Source organism: Microcaecilia unicolor, chromosome 10 (genome assembly GCF_901765095.1).
Source record: "Microcaecilia unicolor chromosome 10, aMicUni1.1, whole genome shotgun sequence".
Lineage (NCBI taxonomy): Eukaryota > Metazoa > Chordata > Amphibia > Gymnophiona > Siphonopidae > Microcaecilia > Microcaecilia unicolor.
The window spans coordinates 66,644,042-66,658,871 of NC_044040.1; the positions used below are offsets into that span (position 1 = coordinate 66,644,042).

Here is a 14,830-nt window from a genome sequence, read left to right on the forward strand (position 1 = left end):
GAGCTGGCCATTTTCCTGGGAGTACTTGTGGCTCATGTCACTGCCACCACTTCCTGCAGCTAGAGTGGCTTCTGTCCTATGTTGGGGCCCCTCCACCCCCACCACCACCAAACTGGATACATCCCCACTCATCTTCTGCAGAGGCTTAGCTCTCAAGAGAGCAATAAGAACTAATGCTGGGCCCCTGAGAAGGAGAGCAGATGAAGCCCACCTGTTGTGAGAAAGAGGTAGGGAAGAAACAAAGGCAGAGCTTTCAGATTATCCAGATCTCGTAAAGAGGCTTCAGGTCACGCCTGGATTTCTGACAGCCCGATCCAGGGCACTATGGACCTGCAAGCATCGATTTAATGGGTAGATCAGAGACTACAAATTCCACACTGCTTTAGGGTGTAAGTTTAAAACCGGGATCCCAAAAAGTCTCCTTCCTGAAACTCTAGAAAGATCCTTTTTCGTTTTATATTTCTCCCATATCGCACGCATGCAGAGTTTAGGTTTTGTGGTGCTCCAGTTCAGTTTTTGTTTCCACATTTCTATTTCTAATTTGTGCTCACTTATTTTGTATTTGACGGGCTTTATCTATGTTCTGCCATTGTGACTGAAAATAGGTATTCTGCTAATATACACTTTCTGTGTGGAGAACTATAACAGTCCTGCTTGTTACGTTTTTCCTAATAAGACGTGTGTCTGTATTTTAGGGACTGACATTAATATTGCAATGATGCCTTTTCCTAGCTCTGCCACCAACTAGAGGGGGGTGTAGTTTTTGTGGTGAAGGGGATAGCCCTGCACATGAGTACCTACACCATTTTTCTAGGAAAAAAACTGATTCATATTCTGTACTTGGCAATATCAACTTTTCAAAAAAAATAATTACTATTGCAATATTACGGCGTTAAACTACCACTACCAGTAATTCACATCAGATTTAAAACAATCTCTGTCAAGTTGCATCTTTAGTTGGGTAGTTGTGGGAGGAAAAAGGAATATCTGGAAGCTAATACCTTGTAGGTGTAGCGGTTAATAACGTGCAAAAAAAAATGTTAAAATTACTGTACTTAAATATTTTAAAATATTTAAATTTTTTTATATGCTATGTCTCTTGAAAATACGCAATGTCTTATAGCAAACAACCTTGCAGCACCATCTTCTGGTCATTAATTATCAACAGGTATCACATATACAAAATGTTCAGCAATATCTCAACTAATTCATTTTACAATTTGTTAAATAGCAATGTAACACAGCTACAAATAGTGAATGAGGTACAAAGCTAAAGGTATAAGAAGACAACAAATATGAATTATCTGGTAAATTGATACTATATAGCACAAAATAATCATTGTGAAGGGAAACAAAAAAAATCTGAAAAAATGTTTAGTAATTTTTAATATGTCAATATTGAGCTGGTAGAGATCAGTGTTTTTCTGCCTTTGATGTGCAATTGTGCCATGTTTATCTGTCTTTAATTGTACAATGTTCAGGATTTATGTATGAGCCAAAAAAAAATCTGGATATGCCAAAGCCTATGTAAAGTAACATACGAGAGAAAAAAAATAGTTTTTAAAATGTAGCAGGAAATGTAAGCTCATTCATTTGTAACTTCCATAGGTTCTCAAAAGTGGGAAGAGACCTACCCAGCTACATTTAGGACAGCTTTTTTGCTGTTCTAAGTTACCTGGATAGCAGTTTAATATTGCCACTGCCCTAATAATGCTAGGCACTCACTGCTGTATCCGTATATTCAGCAGCAGCTACTATCCAGGTACTGCTGCTAAATACCCAGTGGGCTGGCTTTTTTTTTTTTTTTTTTAAACACACTGAACATTGCTGGCTGAATATCAGGGGACAAATCTCCAAGTTGGACACTTTCTTGGGTGGAAACATTGATGAAAACACAATGGTCCTAGGGTTGCCTACAAAAGTTACAGATTTTAAACTTACAACATACCAGAGCACTAAGCAATCTCCTAATCTACAGCATTCCACCCCTAACATGAACCCCAGGAAGTACCCCCCTAACACCTTGAACCCCAGGAAGCACCCCCTAATAACCCCCCCCCCCCAGCAAGATCCCCTCCTCCCCCCCACCCTCCCAAAGCAGCCACAAATACTAACATGAAACTACTCGACCTGGGCTCATTGATTAAGGATTCTACAAAAGGCAGCTGGTTGCAGAGTCACCCAAAATCATTCCCAAATCCACTGAAATCGCACTCCTAGGGAAGAAGAGATGTCCAAGATGCTCAGTCTTTCCATGGCTAAGAGCAATACCATCTGTGTCTGCACACACCAGGGAGTGCAGGCACCGCAATCAAGAAAACTTCAAAGAGCAATCTGGGTGAAGAGTCAACTGACGCGATTCACTGCTGTGAGACATGTTGAAGAACATGCGCCCAGAATGGAGAGACAGCTGGACAATGCCAGAACATGTGACTTAGCTGATGAAATTAGGCAATTAGCACAGATTCCTGTGGAGCACAATGTTGCTTTGTGAGCCTGGGCTGGTGCAATGTAGAGACGAAGTAGAAATCTGTATTGTAATTCCCACAGCTGAACATTCTGCATCCAACACTAGATGCCCAGGAGGCTGTCTCCAATCTGGCCAGCTGTGATTTCAATTGCTAGGTCTTCTAACCAACACAAAGCTAGATGTGCGTAATCAATATCTTCTGTAGTGTCTTTCAGAAATTGATGATGGTATGTCTGTGGTACTGGGTTTTGGGAGCCCAGCAACAGAGCTTCGTTCAGTGTGTCCTGAACGTCCTCACAGAGGTTATCCCAATCCAGGCTCCTCATGAAATATTGTAGCTGGAGGTATGCAAAATAATCTGTTTGTTGAAGCACATGTGCTGTCTGTAAATCCCAAAATGGTTGTAGTTTCCCATCATCAGTCAGCAATTGATACAGGTAACACAAACCCGCCAATCTCCAGCAAGCAAATACCAGCGAGTCTCTTCCTGAAGGAAAGTCTGGATTATTATGTATGGTAGAAATGGCATTGCTGCTGTACAAAAATGGTGGCGTTTGCAAAACTACCTCCAGGTAGCTCTGGCAGTGAGGAGAAAAAGGTTCCATCACAGGGCCAATGGGGAGTGACGAGGTATGGTATGAAGCAACCAACTAAAACGTTCAGGGCCGAAAAATTGCAACTCGAGGGAGGTAGCTGAAAAAGAGCTACACGTTTGGTACCAGTCATTAATATGACGCATGGTACAGGCCACTGTGAGATATCTGATATTTAATAAGTCCAGGCCTCCGTGCGCCCTTGGCTTCTACATGACAGACATTGGTAATCTGAGGTGCCTTCCCCGCCACAGATAATGTTGCAATGATTTATGTAAGACCCGCTCGTCTTACACCTTTAAAAAAACAAAGGGAGCATATGAAAAAGGTATAGCCAACTCGGGGCCATCATCATATTAAATAAGTTAATCCATCCCAAGAGGGATACTGGGTAGGTGCACCAGAGGTGCAATATGCGGACCTTGTCCTGCAGAAGTGGAAGGACATTACAATTGTAAAGTTGTGACAAGTCAGTAGGTATATACACTCCCAAGTATTTAAGATGGCCCACTGCTCAAACTAGAAGAAAATCCCCCCTGCTAGCCCCCACACAATGCAGAGGGAACTGGGAGCACTCGGGACTTTCTCAAGTTGAGAGTAAACCCCGAGAGCTGTCCATACTGTTGAATGATCTGGAGAAGAGCCCATTGAGGGTCCCTTAAGGTCAAAAGATCATCTGCATAAACCAGTACTTTAAGCGATGCCTGTCCCAAGCAACCCCTTTCACCCTATGCAACACACATAATAGGGGTTCAAGTGTTAGAAACAGTAAAGGAGAAAGGGGGCAGCCCTGGTGTGTGCCTCCTCCCACTGTAAATAAAGAGGTGCTCACTCCATTCACCAAGATAGAGACCTGTAAGTCTGAATAGAGAGCCTGCACAGCCCGCAAAAACCAACCCTCCATCCCCACATACTGTAAAGTCGAACACAAAAACGGACCACTGAACCTGATCGAACGCACGTTCTGCATCTAAGTTTACCACCAACAGCTTGTTCTTGGGTTTTGGTGCAATGGGACATGGCAACCAGCAATTTCCATATGTTAATCACTAAATGATGGCCCTGAACAAAGCCAGTCTGGGTCTTCTGCAACAAGAGGTGGTAGTCCCACAGCCAGTCTATCAGATAGAATACAGGAAAGATCTTCATGTCTACACTGATTAAAGAAATGGGCCGGTAAGCCTCCGGGAGAGTACCGTCACATCTGGGCTTCGGGATTAAACTAATATAGGTACTGTTCATATGGAGGGGGAAATGTTCACCAGCAACCACTGCATCAGTCACCGCACAAGTTGCGCCTGAAGTAGTTTGTAGAATTCCCCAGTGAATCCATCAGGATCTGGGGTGGAATGGAACTTTAATGCTTGGATGGTCAGTGCACCTCTTTGGCCATTGGTGGCACATTCAGTTGAGAGGACATGTCTAATGGTAGGGTAGGCATACCCAAACCCAAAAGATAGTACCCCATGCCGGGAGATTCTGCCGAGGAATCCCACCCAGCTGCATATAAGGTCTCAAAGTGGTGTAAGAACACCTGTGCAATTTCTTTTGGAACTCTACAGAGTACTCCTTTTTCTGTAATTTTACATTGGCTCCCAAACTTGAACTTTGTACCACAGCATTAACAGTTAGCCTCTGGCAGGCAATGCAAGACCTAGTTTAGTATTGGGGGGGGGGGGGGGGAGAAGAGTGAGAGAGAAAGAGAGAGAGAGAGAGAGAGAGAGAGAGAAAAGCAAGCATTATTATCAAAATACTTTAGAAGCCATCAGCAAGTTACTAATGTGCATACCATGTTAGTGAATCCTAACACACTTAACATGCTATTTTTACCACATCCCCCTAGCTGTTAATAATGTTATTTATTTATAAAATGTCTAGACTGTATCATCTACAATTCTGAACGGAGTACAAAAAAACCCATACACAATCATATACATCACATAAGACAATATTCTATATAATAAAAAGCACCTCCAACGTTCTGAAGCTGACTCAGTGGCACTTAAACCTTGAGGCATTCGTGCTCTTCATCTCATGAATTGATGTCAGTACTTCCTGGTATGTCACCAGAGACATTGACAACCACATGAAAGCAGCACAAGGCACACCAACGGACTGATGCACACTGCCACAGACCTCCCTCTCCTGTCCGACTTCAGACACCGGCCCTCTCCTCTCCGACTTCGGACCTCCCCCTCCTCCCCGACCGACTCCCTCCCAAATCGCCATGCCACTACGAAAAAAAAAATAAAAAACCAAAGCCGGCACTTACCAGCTGATCCCCCCTGCAGCGCAGCACTGATAGCCGGAGCCAAGGGAAATGCTCTGGCTCTGAAAACAGCAGCAGTCAGTCAGACAGGTAACTCCCTAACTCTCCGCAAATTCTTTGTTTAAAATAAATGTTATGGTTCACAGATTTTTTCAAAAGTGAGGAGAGAATGAGAGAACCAAGCAGAGAGCACAGAATCCTTTCAGATGAGAGTACAGGGTGAGGCAGGGACCTTACAGTAAGGTATGCCCCCAAAGGTGACTGAGGGGGGGGGGGGGGAGGGCGACCCTGGAACTGGGAGGAAGTGGGGGAGGGGGACAACCCTGGGAGAGAGGAGGGGAGGAAAACCCTGGAACTGGGAGGGAAGGGGGGAAGGACGACCCTGGAACTGAGAGGGAGGCGGGGGACCTGGCACACACTCTCATTCTCACAGACACACTCTCTCTCTCACAGACACAGTTGCACCCAGTCTCACTCTCTGTCACACACACACACTCACATATTCACTCTCTCTCTCTCACACAGTCACTCTCACAAACACTCTCAAAACATACACACTCCGAGGAAAACCTTGCTAGCGCTCGTTTCATTTGTGTCAGAAACTGGCCTTTTTTCCTAGTATGACTATAAAACTCAAAGAAAGATAAACTCACATAAAACAAATAAAACGATATTCAAAAAACAAAATGCTAAACAACAATCATCCTGTGAGAAGATTAAATACTCGCTGAAATAGCAATTTTTAAAACCATTTTAAATTCATTCAAATTCTTCAAAGCCCTTACCTCTAAAAGGTAAGGCGTTCCAAAATCTCAGTCCTGCAACGTAAAAAAATCCTATACGTTAACAGTGTTAGTGCATGCTAACATGGTAATATACTCTATGGGGCCCTTTTACTAAACTGCGGTTAAAATCCAGTAGCGGTTAAAATCCAGTACTGCAGAGCATGCTCATGCATCTTGCGGGTAGTTCTGTGTTCAGCATGCGTTACCCATGCGTTAAAAAATAGAAAATATTTTTTAGCAAGGGGGGGCACAGAGTAGGCATGTCTAGCACTAATCAGTTAGAACAGCTGCATCACCATACGCTGAGTAGCACGGGGTTAGCATGGCAGCTCTGACTGCCTAATAAATAAGTGGCAGTAAGGGTTCCCACGCTAATGGCCACATGCTAATTAGGAAATTAGCGTGTGGCCATTAATACAGAAAATGGGAAATGCAGCCATGTTACAGCTGTGCTAAAAGTGGCTCAGCGTGCGGGAAAACCCTGTGCTACTAATACTACAGGCCACTTTTAGAAAAGCTTAGTAAAAGGGCCCATATTATGTGTTTAGAAATATGAGCACGTGTGTATAAGTAAGTGAAGGGAATGAAAAAGAGGAAAGGCAATATCATTTAAAATAAATGTGAAAATCTTTCCTAAAAGGTAAATCAAGAGACTTCAATCTACACATCAAAACCCCAGATACCACCACAGCTGCCTTTCTGGACATGATGACAGCACTAAGATTTACACAGGTGATCAATTCTCCAACCCACAAAAAGGGTCACATACTAGACCTGGTATTCTACAAAGGGGTGGATATAACAGTATTGAAATAACACCCTTATCATGGTCAGACCATTTTCTAATTAAATTCTCCCTAAGTGACCACTTAAAACAAATGGCACCTCCCAGAGTTTGGAAGGAGATCAGCTGACATCTGGAATACACACTTAGCCAAGACGTTAGAGAAAACAGCACCACTAAAGGAGAGAGGGAAGCAATCAGTTGCTAAGAGACCGATTAAAGGAGGACCCTGACTCAGAACCACTCTTCTCTCCCATCTCTTCTGTTCATTAACCTATCACTGAAACCTGATCCAAAACTGACCTCAACAGCTTAAAAGGCAAGCTGAAATAACACACAAGACAAGAACACCAGACCCCACTCCAAAGAACAAAGTCTTATTACGCATCCAGTCATCAGAACACGGTCTTACTAGTAGCCCACAGTGAATAGAAACCAAAATGAATACCTTCAAACTACTCCTAATAACCTACTCCTTAACACTGATCCACTTAACACTAACCACCCCTCTTGCAGAAAGTATCATCATACGCATACTATACAATCATCAACGATTGATCAGATACACCACACCTCAACAAACTGACAACAACTTAAACAAAGGAAGACCACCAACATGCGGACAATCACCACAGAATGCAAAGGAGGGTCCAAACAAACTCACCTCAACAAAGAAACGACAACCAATAAAAGTCCACACAATACCAAACGGAGAAGACCCATTTCAAACAATCCAAGTAAGCTACATCAACGCCAGATCCGCAGTAAACAAAACAGCAATACTAACAGACTGGATCATGGTAGAAGACCTTGACCTACTCTTCATCAATGAAACCTGGATCCATGAACAAAAGGACCCCAAATGCCTAGACCTATGCCCTCCAGGATACAAAATCAAACACTGGACCAGAGAGGAAAAGAGAGGCGGAGGCATAGCTCTAATCTATCGATCCCAATTTACCATCGAAACCACTGCCGAGTCCATGACACCTCAACTTGAAATGGCTTCAAACAAAACCCTTCACGATCATTTGAATTGTGTCCTGTTTTACAGACCTCCAGGTAATTGGAACGAAGGCCAGACTAACATCATGGACTTCATTTCAAACACATGTGTAACCAACTCCAATGTAATAGGAGACATCAACCTTCACTTAGAAGACCCAAACTCAATCAACACACGAGAATGTAAGGAATTCCTCCAATTATGGGATCTCAAATGGCCACAAATGCAAGCAACCCATGACAAAGGGCACACACTTGATCTCATCTCACACAAACTTTCAACAGACCAGAACTTAATAATAACAGATATTAAATGGACAGAAACACCCTGGACTGATTACTACAAACTAAACTTATCCCTACACTGGCAGAAGAAGGGAGTACACCAAATACAAGAACACACATCTTATAGAACAAGAGGTCAAGTAGACACGAAAACATTCTGGCAACAGATATATAACAATGAATGGACAGCACAAACAGACTCCATACACTACCTCACGTAATGGGATAACAGATGCAAATGCATACTAGATGAAATAGCACCCTTAAGAACAAGATCTTCACGTAAGCATAACTCAATACCATGGTTCAACGATGAACTGAAAAACCTAAAAACACAATCCAGAAAACTTGAGCAAGCATGGAAAAAAAACAAAAGATGAACACACACTCAACACATGGAAACAATCACAAAGAAGTACAAATACGCTATAAGACAGACCAAAAGATCATACTATAAAACTAAAATAGGGACAGATTACAAAGACACGAAGAAATTATACCAACTCGTGAACAAACTCCTAGACACCAACCTGGTCACTACATCGAATACAGACATCCCATCTGCAGATGAACTCGCTTAGTATTTCAATGAAAAAATTGTAAACCTACGCAACACGCTACCTCAGGACAACACTGACATCGAAAACTTCCTTAACGAGTTGGACCCAACCACTGCAGAATACCTGGCTGATCGAACCTGGTTAAATTTTGCCCTCCTCACCGTCGATACAGTTGCACGGGCGATCAGCACATAAGCACCGCCATACTGGGAAAAGACCAAGGGTCCATCAAGCCCAGCATCCTGTCTCCAACAGCGGCCAATCCAGGCTTCAAGAACCCAGCAAAACGCCCCCCCCCCCCCCCCCAAAAAAAAAAAAAAAATATATATATATATATATATATTTAATAATGTTCAATGGACTTTTCCTTCAGGAATCTGTCCAAACCCCCCTTAAACTTTGTAAGGCCAGCTGCTGTCACTACATTCTCCGGTAACAAGTTCCAGAGTCCAACTACATGCTGAGTAAAGAAAAACTTTCTCCTATTTGTTTTAAATCTACCATATTCTAGCTTCATCTTGTGTGCCCTGGTTCTATTATTTTTTGAAAGTGTAAACAAACGCTTCACATCTGTTCGCTCTACTCCGCTCATTATCTTACAGACTTCAATCATATCACCCCTCAGCCGCCTTTTCTCCAAGCTGAAGAGCCCTAACTGTCTTAGCCTTTCCTCATAGGGAAGTCGCTCCATCCCTTTTATCATTTTCGTCGCCCTTCTCTACACCTTCTCCAATTCTTTTATATCTTTTTTGAGATGCGACGACCAGAACTGGACACAATATTCGAGGTGCGGTCGCACCATGGAGCGATACAACAGCATTATAACATCCTCGTGTTTGTTTTCCATCCCTTTCCTAACAATGCTCAACATTCTGTGTGCTTTCTTAGCCGCCGCAGCACACTGAGCAGAAGTTTTCAACGTCTTATCAACGATGACTCCCAGATCCCTTTCTAGGTCTGTGACTCCTAACGCGGAACCTTGCATGACATAGCTGTAATTTGGGTTCCTCTTACCCACATGCATCACTTTGCACTTGTCAACACTGAACTTCATCTGCCACTTGGACGCCCAATCCCCCAGTCTTGCGAGGTCCTCCTGTAATCTTTCACACTCCTCCTGTGACTTGAAGACCCTGAATAACTTTGTGTCATCTCCAAATTTAATTACCTCACTAGTTACACCCATTTCTAGGTCATTTATAAATATGTTAAAAAGCAGCGGTCCCAGCACAGACGCCTGAGGGACCCCACTAACTACCCTTCTCCATTGAGAATACTGACCATTCAATCCTACTCTCTACTTCCTATCCTTCAACCAGCTCTTAATCCATAGTAATACCCCACCTCCGATCCCATGACTCTCCAGTTTCCTCTGGAGTCTTTCATGAGGCACTTTGTCAAAACGCCTTCTGAAAATCCAGATACACGATATTCACCGGCTCCCCATTATCCACGTTTGTTCACTCCCTCAAAAAATGCAGCAGATTGGTGAGGCAAGACTTCCCTTCACTAAATCCGTGCTTTGTCTCATCAGCCCATGTTTTTGTATATGCTCTGTAATTTTATTCTTAATAACAGCCTCTACTATTTTGCCCAGTACCAACGTCAGATTCACCGGTCTATAATTTCCCGGATCTCCTCTGGAACCTTTTCTAAAAATCGGCATAACATTGGCTACCCTCCAGTCTTCCGGTACAACACCTGATTTTAGGGATAGATTGCATATTACTAACAGTAGCTCTACAAGTTCATTTTTCAGTTCTATTAATACTCTGGGATGAATACCATCTGGTCCTGGTGATTTACTACTCTTCAATTTGTAGAACTGACCCATTACATCCTCCAAGTTTACAGAGAATTTGTTTAGTTTCTCTGACTCGCCTGCTTCAAATACCCTTTCCGGCACCGGTGTCCCTCCCAAATCCTCCTCGGTGAAGACCGAAGCAAAGAATTCATTTAATTTCTCCGCTATGGCTTTGTCTTCCCTGATCGCCCTTTTAACACCACTTTCGTCCAGTGGCCCAACAGATTCTTTAGCCGGCTTCCTGCTTTTAATGTATCTAAAATATTTTTTACTATGTATTTTCGCTTCTAACGCTAACTTTTTTTCAAAGTCCTTTTTTGCCCTACTTATCTCCGCTTTGCATTTGGATTGGCATTCCTTATGTTCTCCAACACTCACCGTAAACTAGAGACCTGCCCCAACTACTTAATGAAATCCGCCCCTGACCGCTCCATAGTAGACCTCACATCCTACCTAAATTACATGCTACAGCAAGGTCTCTTCCCTAAGGAAAATGGCAATATCCTACTCACCCTGATACCAAAAGACACCAAGAAAAAAACAAATCACTAACTACCGTCCAGTAGCATCCATCCCATTGTCAGTCAAACTGATGGAAAGCATGGTAGCCAAACAACTTACAGAATACATAAACAAATTCTCAATATTACACGAATCACAGTCAGGTTTTCACCCCCTCCACAGCACAGAAACAGTACTACTCACTCTCCTAGCTAAATTCAAGCAAGAAATAGCACTAGGCAAAAATATCCTCCTCCTCCAATTCGACATGTCTAGTGCAATCGACATGGTAAACCACAATACATTAATAAGAGTACTAGATAAGTTCGGGATTGGAGGAAACATACTTAGCTGGATCAAGGGTTTCCTAACCACAAGAACATATCAAGTAAAATCAAACTCAAACATATCATCACCATGGAAAGCAGACTGCAGAGTACCACAAGTTTCACTGCTATCACCAATCCTCTTCAACTTAATGATGACCCCACTAGCTAAGTCCTTATCCAACCAAGGCCTTAACCCCTTCATCTATGCAGACGATGTCACAATATACATTCTTTACAAATCTAAACTGACAGAAATCACTAACGAAATCAAGATCAGCTTGAACATCATGGACACTTGGGCAAATGCATTTCAACTAAAACTCAACAAAGAAAAGAACACACTGTCTTATCCTCAAATACCAACACAGCGTGGACAACCCCACAATTATCAACAACCCAGATTACACCCTCCCTATCTCAGACAGCCTGAAAATCTTTGGCGTTACATTGGACCGCAACCTAACACTAGAAAGTCAAGTGACATCCACAACAAAGAAAATGTTCCACTCGATGTGGAAACTCAAACGCGTGAAACAATTCTTCCCGAGGGAAACATTTTGCAACCTGATACAATCAATGGTACTAAGCCATTTAGACTACTGCAATGGAATTTATGCGGGATGCAAAGAACAAACATTAAAGAAACTTCAGACCGCTCAAAACACGGCAGCTAGACTTATCTTTGGAAAAACGCGATTTGAAAGCGCAAACCCCCTCCGCGAAAAACTACACTGGCTCCCAATCAAAGAACGCATTGCTTGCCAAATCTGCACTCTGGTTCACAAAATTATCTACAGTGAAGCCCCGGGATACATGACAGACCTGATCGACCTACCAACTGGAGTGGAGGAGTGGCCTAGTGGTTAGGGTGATGGACTTTGGTCCTGGGGAACTGAGGAACTGAGTTCGATTCCCACTTCAGGCACAGGCAACTCCTTGTGACTCTGGGCAAGTCACTTAACCCTCCATTGCCCCATCTAAGCCGCAATGAGCCTGCCATGAGTGGGAAAGTGAGGGGTACAAATGTAACAAAACAAAACAAAAACAAAAAAAAAACTAGAAACACATCCGAATCAACACGAACGTACCTAAATCTGCAGTACCCAAGCTGCAAAGGACTCGAATACAAATCAACTTACGCATCCAGTTTCTCCTACATAAGCACACAACTGTGGAATGCATTACCAAAAGCCTTGAAAACTAAGTATGACCACCTAAACTTCCGGAAAAAACTAAAAACTAACCTGTTTAAAAAGGCATATCCTACCAATCCAACATAAATGCCTGATTTCTGCAACACAACAAAACTAAAGTACGTAATGGACATACCACAACTCTTCCTTTGTACAATTCCCTAATGTGGCCACATGAACTTTATCTTACCACAATATCGCTTTGTATTTGTTTACACCGGAGTCTGCAAATGCCTCTCCGGTACTATGTAAGCCACACTGAGCCTACAAATATGAGGGAAAATGTGGGATACAAATGTAACAAATAAATAAAAAAGGTCTTATGTCCCACGCACAAACGCTCACCTTGGTTTTCTCCAGAACTTTGGATCCTTAAACATGAAGGACGAAAACTGGAAAGGAGATGGCGCAAATCTCGCCTGGGTGAAGACAGACTAAACTGTAGGAAGCACATGGCAAAGTACCGCCAGCTGTACATGCCATGATAACATCAAGACTGGATTACTGCAATGCACTATACAATGGTCTGACTACAAAGGGCCTTAACCAGCTCCAGTTGATTCAGAATGCAGCAGCAAGACTCATAGAAGGTTGCAAGCGACGTGACCATATCACACCATTTTTGCAAAAACTTCATTGGCTACCAGTACAATACAGGGCTAAATTTAAAACTCTATGTCTGATCTTAAAGGCCCTGAAAGGAAATGACCCCGAGTACCTGAAAAATAGGATGACCTTCCACACACCGCCAAGGACACTAAGGTCCTCCCTAAGGACTTTCACTAATCATAACCTCTCCAAAACACACTGCACGATGTGATACCTGCAAGCGAACCTTCTCTGGAGTAGCCCCCACACTCTGGAATGCACTGCCTGAAAGGCTGTGTTTAACACAAGACTATCTCTACTTCAGGAAGCAGGTGAAAGCTTGGCTCTTCAACCAGGTCTTTAATGGGAGAAGTAACTAACTCGTTAGTCTCACTCACACAAACGGGCTGCATATACTGCAGCAGGACATATATATCCACTCCTACCCTAGCTGAGATAATATTTAACCATTTCTCTGACCTCATGTGCAACTTTCTTTAAATCAATCACCTTACTTTCTAACTCATCCTACTTTCTTACCTATCTATATGTTACATCTTTGCTTTACCCTTCACTATCAATTATAATGTTCTATTACGTATTGACATTGTAAGTAGTATACCATGCCATACTTTGTAGTGTTTTTGAATATTTTTACCGCTGTAATTGTCTATTGCTCATGTTTGATCTATTTTTACTGTACAACGCCTTCAGTGAATTCCTTCAAAAAGGCAGTAAATAAATCCTAATAAATCAAATAAAAATAAATAAAATAAAGTGTTATTAAACATTAGTAGTACATTGAAAGGTAAACTGTAATAGCATTTTTTTTGCAGAAATATGAAAAATGTTTCATGGGGTTTTTTAAATTAATACTTTATTTTTTTCATATTTGTTCACTTTTAAGGAAGTGGAGGGAGAAAACAGAAAAAAGATAATACTGCTGTACTCTCCATATAAATCAAACTTTTTTTTAATACTACAATTGTTATGCAAAGGAAAAGTTAGGTGCATATTACCTAAGCTATATACTGCAGGAAAAACCCCACTGCAAATTAAACAAACAGAAAGAGAATAAGAAAGCAGAAGAAAATAAACATATTTATGCACATATACCTTAAAATATTTTCTTCTTATACGTGTCATATTCATTAACATCACTCCAGAATTGATTCCAGTTTTTCCATAATATGGATGTCTAGCAAAACGATTGTACCATCCAATACGAGGCTCCTCATGTTCTGGAGCCATTGCAGCAATCTGAGTGGAATTAAAGTCTCTCAGAAAATCCCATATGTCATCCACAGGTCGCAAGAAAAGAATGTCTGTATCCACATATAATAGAGAATCCACATCTTTAAGAATTAACTGACAAAAGAAAAAAAGAATAACTCAGAAACAAAGTTAACAAAGACTCTTATGTTATTTACCCCTGGATTCTATACATTGGGCCCAGATTTGCATGCCCAAATTTGTGCATGTGCAAATTGAGTAATTAGCCCATAACTATCAATGATTGGGAACTAACAAGCAATTATTGATAATTGGCACACATTAAAATTTGCACAAGCACCTGGCTACGTGCTATTCTACAAGGTATGATGCCTAACTACACTAGCAAATAACTCAAAAGCGGGTGTGGGCATTGGTGTGTCAGATGATTC

At 42.0% G+C, this 14,830-nt stretch overlaps 1 protein-coding gene across 2 annotated transcripts in view; it reads right to left on the minus strand.

Moving 5' to 3' along the window:
• The window catches only part of GXYLT1 (glucoside xylosyltransferase 1), an 88,042-nt gene that overhangs the window by 26,989 nt on the left and 46,223 nt on the right, over positions 1 to 14,830 (minus strand). For both annotated transcript variants that reach the window (XM_030217041.1, XM_030217040.1), the window contains one exon: positions 14,283 to 14,534. In XM_030217041.1, the coding sequence (XP_030072901.1) occupies positions 14,283 to 14,534 (252 nt within the window). The remainder of the gene's footprint in view (positions 1 to 14,282; positions 14,535 to 14,830) is intronic.